The sequence below is a fragment of the Ictalurus furcatus genome, chromosome 2, assembly GCF_023375685.1.
Source record: "Ictalurus furcatus strain D&B chromosome 2, Billie_1.0, whole genome shotgun sequence".
Taxonomy (NCBI): domain Eukaryota; kingdom Metazoa; phylum Chordata; class Actinopteri; order Siluriformes; family Ictaluridae; genus Ictalurus; species Ictalurus furcatus.
Genome location: NC_071256.1, coordinates 10630633 through 10638485, shown reverse-complemented (window position 1 = coordinate 10638485; position 7853 = coordinate 10630633). Strand labels below are relative to the sequence as shown.

The window sequence follows — 7853 nt, the reverse complement described above, 5'->3', positions numbered from 1 at the left end:
TCTGATAGAATGACAAAACTGATACCAAAAAAAATTTAATAAAAAGAAAGAAAGAAAACCCAACATTGGTAGGAAAGCTCATTGGTCTTCTAGTAAAGGTAAAATGTCCTATTAAGAAGTCATCATTACATGATTGTACATCTTTCTGAATTCAGCCACATAGCTAAAAAAAAAATAAAATAAAATAAAAATAAAATAAAAGCAACAAGGAAAAATAAAGCCTCTGCTGTCTAAATTTTTGGGGGAAATAAATCATGAACATTATCTCAATACGTAGATTTAAAAAAAAAAAAAAAGATTAGATGAAAATTAGTCACGAAGTATCCTTTAGACCACAGTGTAACATTTTTTTTTTTTTTTTACCAATGAACGGAACTTGTTCAGCCACCACAGTCTTTATAGTTTTGAGTTTCTCCCACTAGAAATGCTTTCTTTTATGCCGTCTGCTTTCGAGGTGGCACAGAGATGTTTCCAGAACCATTTTCTCGTATCGTAAGTCACTTGGCCTGAAACAGTGCGTCACTTTCCCAGGCCAGCTTTTTTTTTCTTTTCTTTTTTTCTTTTTTTCGTTTTTTTCTTGTTCCAGAGTCCTCTTGAGGGGAAAAAAGCTCATATGTCACTCGATTTGTACATGTCAGAGAGAAGCCGTGTGATGGGAACGTTTCCAATCGTCTTCCTGAAGAACACTTCTTCGATTGTCGACGCGCTGACTGAACGCAGCGCTGGCAGAAGCAGCAGCAGCTTCCCGAAGCGGCACGGCTGAGTCGGGTACCTAGAATGATAAAAGATGCAGATCAGTGGACACGAAAAGTACGCCAAGCACTTGCACTTCGTTCCCAGTCGCTGATTCATATGATGGCATTGGTGATGATTGGTCAGAAGGTGTTGATTAGTTTTTCTAGAACAGAGCAGCTCTGACTGCAAGGTTTATATCAACGCACTCGTTCTAATACATTATCATTTCTATAGTAACGGTTTACACAGGGACTTTTACTTAACTGTTGATATGGTGACATTTATTTAGCATTTCTGGAAGGAGTCTCCAGTGTCAGCTACCAGTAAATAAACTCTGCTTCCCCTAGTGCCACATCACACCAACCCTCCGTTGATTAGTTTCCTTTCAAAGCACGCCCCCCTTTGTGTAAAATTTCTTCCTTACTCAGGACCTTGTTGTGTTGTACCTGGTGTGGATGTAGCTGTTGAGTGTGAGCTGTGCTTCGTCCTGGAGTGCTGCGATGGCGCTTGCATTTCGAAAACTCCTCAGTTCAGCTCCACTGTGTGTCGGAACTGCGGTAACAAACCAACAAAGCACCTTTAATAGGTCATGCAGGCTGTTTATGCAAATATACTGGACATGTAGAGTACCATGCAGATACATTTCTGAGAAGAAATTGTGTTATACATGTTTATTTTTATTGCATCTGCTTTATTGAGTCAGCAAAAAAAAAACAACAACAGCAAAAAAAATCAGACAGAGTCTCCAGAAGAACTGCTGCAGATCCTGAGACTACTAAAGTTTTTGTAAGAAAGCACAGTATTGTCACACCAAATATTGACTCGGTTTAGTTTATTACTGTTTATTGCTTGAGATAGTGTGGGTTTATTTTTTTTACGTACAAACATTTAATTTGATCATTTGTAAAGGTCTCTTTAAAGCATTTCTTTTGCACTGTACTGTAGGAACTCTGGCATACTGTTCTTTCAATACCAGGACATCATGAAATCAAACGTCCAGTCATGAGAACTTCTTTGCGCTCCAGCCTACCAGCTTTAAAGGTAACGATGCACTTGAGGCATGCGAATTCCGTCGCGTCCAGTCGCAGCTGCCGGAAACGCGTCACCACTTCCTGCAGAGCCTGGATCTCTGAGACCACCTTGTTTAGCCTCTGGGACTCCGTGTTTTCTGTGGTCATCCCTGAAGGAGCACGGAATACAAAGGAAACGTAAGCAATGTGGTGGTTAGTTCAAAAAGTATCTATCTATCTATCTATCTATCTATCTATCTCTATATCTATATATATATAGACAGAAAGATAGATAGATAGATAGATAGATAGATATTTTATATGTAGATATATAGATAAATACTTTTAAATACTTTATATAGATAGATAGATAGATAGATAGATAGATAGATAGATAAATACTTGATATAGATAGATAGATACTTTATATCTGTATCTGATCTATCTGTATATATATATATATATATATATATATATATATATATATATATATATATATATATATACAGATAGATAGATAGATAGATAGATAGATAAATACTTGATATAGATAGACAGACAGATAGATAGATAGATAGATAGATAGATAGATTATATATATATATATATATATATATATATATATATATATATATATATATATATATATATACAGATAGATAGTTAGATAGATAGATAGATAGATAGACATAGATAGATAGATAGATAGATACTTTATATATATAGACAGACAGTCAGACAGACAGACAGACATATAGATAGATAGATAGATAGATAGATAGACAGACAGACAGACAGACAGATAGATAGATAGATAGATAGATAGATAGATACTTTGTATATAGATAGATAGATAGATAGATAGATAGATCTCGTGCGTAAAATAGGTTACGTATAAGACAACGGCCTATGAGCTGTGAGTAGCTTCTTACCATGCTGATAGTTTTATTTCTTTAGTAAAATATAGTTTACATTCACCTGATCATCGAGTTTACCTGAAACAGCAAGCAGAGTGTTTGAGTCCACAGGAATGGACCACTGCGCCAGACCCAGGACGAACAGCTCTCTCCAGGCGTCCTCTAACAGGATCAACTGCGAAAATAAATAGTGATCATGAAGTGAGATTTCTCCACAAAAACAACCCTAGCTCTGTTTGTTTATTACGTTTGCCTACCTGATCTTGTAAAGGAAGTGTGGAGAAAGCCGGAACGCTCTTGGCCCATTTGATGCTCATGAACAGGAGGCGCGCGGCCGATTCACACACAGACTCCGTAGCCACTTCGTACAGATACATGGGCGTGCCGCTAACCTCATGTGGATACTGTAGAGGAGACGAGATCCCAGGCTGAGAATTTCTAATAAGCAAGCTTATTTCCTTATGAAACCATAAGGAAATGATTACAAACCTGTAGTACACCGCTCATAGAAGCCAACTTTACGCGTTCATTCAGTGTTGTTGGAAATATATACATATGTAGATATAGTCCTCATTTACCAATCATATATTGGTACATACATATGCATACACACACACACACTCATTCACACCCAAGTGTATTATATTCCTAGCTTACTTTCGGAGTAGGCTGCGCGAGCCCCACCATGCCCTGGCGCTCCGGCGTGCTTGGCACCGTGTTTAATTCCAGACTGTGAGTCTCGAGTTGAGTGACTGTGGTGAAGAAGTGCAGCCCCGGGATGGACGTGTTGGGAAAGTGCGACGAGGATCCGTTCACCTCTTTGTGGCCCCGAAAGTAAAGCGCCACTTGCTTGCGGATGGTTGACGTCCTCGGGCCTCGTTCGTGCTGCACGGCTGTTTGGATCAAATTCAGCACGCGTGATGGACAATAATAAGTAAATTATTATTATTTAAAAAAAAAAAAAATTCAACTGCGCGTTGAATGTAAAATGTTTTATGAGCAAAGATTTAAATGCACGTTTTATTTAGAGTCTGTTCATTCACCGTCTTTATTCATGTTCACTTCCAGGCACTTCTTCAAGCGACACGCGCGACACTGGTTCCTGTGCGTCTTGTCCACCGGGCAGCCCCCCTAAACCCATCCAAAAAAAAACAAACAAGAAAGGAATTAGAGAAGTAAGCGATCCGAGAGAGAGAGAGAGAGAGAGAGAGAGAGAGAGAGAGAGGAAGGAAACACAGAGAGACATCTTCCGAAGAGGGGAGGGGGACACTCCACAGGTACGGGGGGAATGGTGCAGTAATGACGACCATTGACTCGCTCCCCTGCCGCTTGGCCAATAATCTCATTCCCGCCTACCGCTCTCCAAATCCAGCCAGTTAGATTGGATTACACCTGTTACACTAGACGGACCAAAGGGCCCTCAAAGGCACGGGAGGAGGCTCACTTCTTGGATAATCTTTCAATTATGAAAATAGACGCGATCTCTTTTCCTTCTACGACCCTTGGGGTGGGTGGGAGGGTGAGGGAGGTTTGGGGGGGGCTTTCGCAAATTAGCTAATGCGCTCTCTGCTTAAAAGAAGTCGATGAGGATCCCGAGACTCACCTGAGTGCCTGATTTGCACACGTACGTCCTGTTTCTCCGTATGCTCCTTTTGAAGAATCCAGAGCATCCATCACATGCGTACACTCCGTAGTGCTTCCCTGAACTTCGGTCACCACACACTTTGCACGGGATGTCCAGAATCCGACCTTGGAAATAATAATAATAATAATAATAATAATAATAATAATAATAATAATAGTAGTAGTAGTAGTAGTAGTAGTAATAAAATAATAATAATGATGATTTTTGCAAGCCCCCACAATTCACTAATATTACGAGTGCAGATGTTAGAAAAACATCAGGTGAGATTTTTTTAAAAAAAGATTTTTTCTTTCAATCCACATGGTTCAGTCCAGTGCGTAAAGTATTAATAATTATAATCTCACCTGATTATTATTATTATTATTATTATTATTATTATTATTATTATTATTATTGTTGTTGTTGTTGTTATTATTATTATTATTATTATTTTAAACCGTCTATATGAAGATGATATGATGTTCCCATGTGAGACCTGACTAAACCCACGTTCACTCAAGCCCTCTGATGAGCATCTCAGTGTCTGTGGGAATCCAGTCCAGGCCTCGCGCTGATGGTGCGTTTTGTCGAGGGAAAACGCCGTGCCGCAGGTTTCCAATAAAACAATGGCGCGCTCACAAAGGCGACATTAGGGAAAGTGTTAACTTAATGATTTCCCCCCATTGAGCCTCGTCTGACTGGACCAATCTGAACAAGCTGCCAGTGCTGCTTCATAATGAAGCTCGACAGCTGCTTTTCTGCACGCCGTCTCCGGGCCCCGCGGATTAGAGGAGTGACACAGCGGACCGGGAGTCAATACGAGCCTCCAATGAAGTGTATGCAAATGAGGATGAAGTAAATGAAAATTGTGATGTTTTTTTTTTCTTCTTTTCTTGTGTGTGTGTGTGTGTGTGTGTGTGTATGTGTGTGTAAAACTCCCCCACCCCCCAACCCCACCCCACCCCGACCCACCCCCCCTTATTTAAATCCGTTAATGGAGGTATATTTGCATGTATATGGGGAGGAGGTGTGGGTTGTCGTTTAGAGAAACGGCCGTGTAATTACTGACATATGTCCACCTGCTCATTGATTTCGCACTGACCCGTCCTAAAACGGTAGCATGGGAATTCAGATAAAGCTCAGCAAGCATTTAGTGCAAAACAATGACTTTCTGCTTTCTGCTATTTAGGGCGTGATGGTGAGGAAAAGAAAGAAAAAGAAAAAACAACAACAACAACAACAAAAAACCTTGTTCTAGGTAATTATTTCCATGTTTTAAATCAAAATTGTTTTTACAAATTGAATCTATTATGTAACTATAACCACTATAATAACCATAATAGCCATAATAACTACAAGAACGACTTAATCCTTTGTTATAATTTTATTTAAATTCAAGCGAGAATACAATTATTCTATAATTATTCTACAAAGTTTACTTACTACTTGACCCAAAAATCAGAAATCCTAAAAATGATGTGTTTCTGGAATTAGTCAGGAATTATGCTGAATTATTATTATTATTATTATTATTATTATTATTATTATACTGAAGCTTTAGGATCTATTGCAGAAGTCTGAAATGCATATAGTTTTTTTTTTTGTTTGTTTTTGGTTTGAGGATCAGATGTAGCTTACCTACCTTGTTTTATCTTTTAATTTACATTTTTACAAACAAAATCTAAAAAAAAAAAAAAAATCTACAGAAATGCACAGGATGATTGCAGGTTTTATTTATTTATTTATTTATTTTTTAAAATCTTACATAATAGTTATAGCTACGCTGTCATCAGTACCATACGTCATCATAATCTGAGATGACTGAAGAAAAGTGTACATTTAAGGCTATAATTTACCAGTCAGTGTTACAGAAGACGGGTTTGTTTGATGGGTTAAAAAAGAAAGAAAGAAAGAAAGAAAAGGGTCGCTAACTTTCCCGACACGTTGCGGGAATTCACTCGAAGCCATTTGCTCAGATATTATTACTGTACTCAGCTTCAGGATTCAGCAGTTTGGGTGGAGTTGGGAAACATACAGGTCTGAGGGGGTTGCTTATTATTATTATTATTATTATTATTATTATTATTATTATTATTATTAGTTTTTTAAAAAAGTAACGCATTGTGAACTCAAATAAGAAGCTTATGAAAATTTCCCAAAAGCTTAGAAAGTTTACGACAAAAAAAAAAAAAAAAGAATCAAATGAAATTATTACAAGACAAAATATAAATGTAAACTTAATTTATGGGAATTCTGTTTTTTTTTTTTTTTAAACCGTCTTAATGATTTTAATTCAAATGATTCATGAAGAAATAGTGCTCAAATGCAAAAACTTTTGTTTGGAAGTTTTACGGCTGCTCCGATTCACTTCTTTGCACCATAACGCGCACTATTTTTTTTATTATTATTATCATTTATTTAAAAAAAGAAAAGAAAAGAAAATCATTTCCTAACAATAATGCACATAAACAGGCTATATTTCGGTAATAAAATTACCACTTTTATTCACACCGTGAAAGTCTATACTTTTATACTGAGCTTCAGAGAAATAGTTTTAGACTGATTTACTGTATGTAGAAAGCTAATTGCGCAGTTAAATCATTGTCCGTTTTTTTATGTTGTTGTTGTGTTTATTCTTTTTCTTTCTTTTCTGTTTTTTATTTTTATTTTATTTTATTTATTTTATTTATTTATTTTTGCAAAACGGCATCGCACGTGCATTTTCATTGGCTTGAAGTGAATTGACAGGTGCACACAAATACCCAGCATGCACACAGACGCCTAATTAAGCAAACTACCACCAGTTTATAGGCAATTATAAGTGTATCATATTCAATGATGTTAAAACAAAACAAACCAAAAAAAAAAACAGTTAGTTCATTATGATGAGATGAACTTTTCAAAATGATAGAAATCTGAAGTCATCCCAGTACACCTCGTACATTCTCTGACATACTCAGAGAAACTGAGAAATGAGCTACAATCATCATACAGAATAGCCTGGTTACAATTTCAACCAAAATAAATAAATAAATAAACAAAATTAGTAACGCAAAAATGATACCCCTCACCAACACCTCATTTTTACAGTTCATAGTAATAGTATGTAAATGTGTTATAGGTTGTTATATGAATTTCCTAAGTGAATATTTTATGAACAGATCTGTAGTATTGAAAGCTATTAGAATAACTGGAACTGTGAAGTGTGTGTGTGTGTGTGTATGTGCATGAAGAGATTAAAAGTAGATTACTTACTGGATTTGACGTTTAAAATATCCAAACAACCACTTGTTGAACTGGCAGCTTTGCTCATCCTGGCCTTCTCTTTCACTTGCAATGATTTTGCACGGAAACTCTTTTTAGATTTCAAATAAATTAATTAGAAACAAACTTTCCCCCCACCCCACTAATTGAAACAGTCTATAAACGTGTTGGATGATTGATGATTGATGATTGATTATGCAAGCAGTCTCTGATTTTTTTTTTACTCAAGGCTTCTTAGGCTTTTTCGTTTCAGATCCTTCTCTCTCTCTCTCTCTCTCTCTCTCTCTCTCTCTCTCTCTCTCC

The 7853-nt window shown here is 36.9% G+C and overlaps 1 protein-coding gene across 1 annotated transcript; it reads right to left on the bottom strand.

The window, feature by feature from the left end:
• nr2e1 (nuclear receptor subfamily 2, group E, member 1) lies at positions 1–7599 on the bottom strand. Its single transcript, XM_053647265.1, has 9 exons — positions 7542–7599; positions 4266–4411; positions 3706–3793; positions 3320–3555; positions 2920–3066; positions 2741–2837; positions 1766–1915; positions 1182–1287; positions 1–772 (listed from the first exon to the last, which is right to left on the bottom strand). The coding sequence occupies exons 1-9, from the start codon at positions 7597–7599 to the stop codon at positions 610–612; spliced, it is 1191 nt and encodes a 396-aa protein (XP_053503240.1). The 3' UTR covers positions 1–609.
• Positions 7600–7853: the final 254 nt, after the last annotated feature.

What these genes read in the sequence shown, in the direction of transcription:
- nr2e1 (XM_053647265.1), bottom strand. Translation starts at nt 7,599, where the DNA reads ATGAGCAAAGCTGCCAGTTCAACAAGTGGTTGTTTGGATATTTTAAAC. An exon ending in TCGCGCAGCCTACTCCGAAA is followed by an intron (nt 3,067 to 3,319) that starts GTAAGCTAGGAA and finishes TCTCCTCTACAG; the next exon opens with TATCCACATGAGGTTAGCGG. An exon ending in CACTTCCTTTACAAGATCAG is followed by an intron (nt 2,838 to 2,919) that starts GTAGGCAAACGT and finishes TTATTTTCGCAG; the next exon opens with TTGATCCTGTTAGAGGACGC.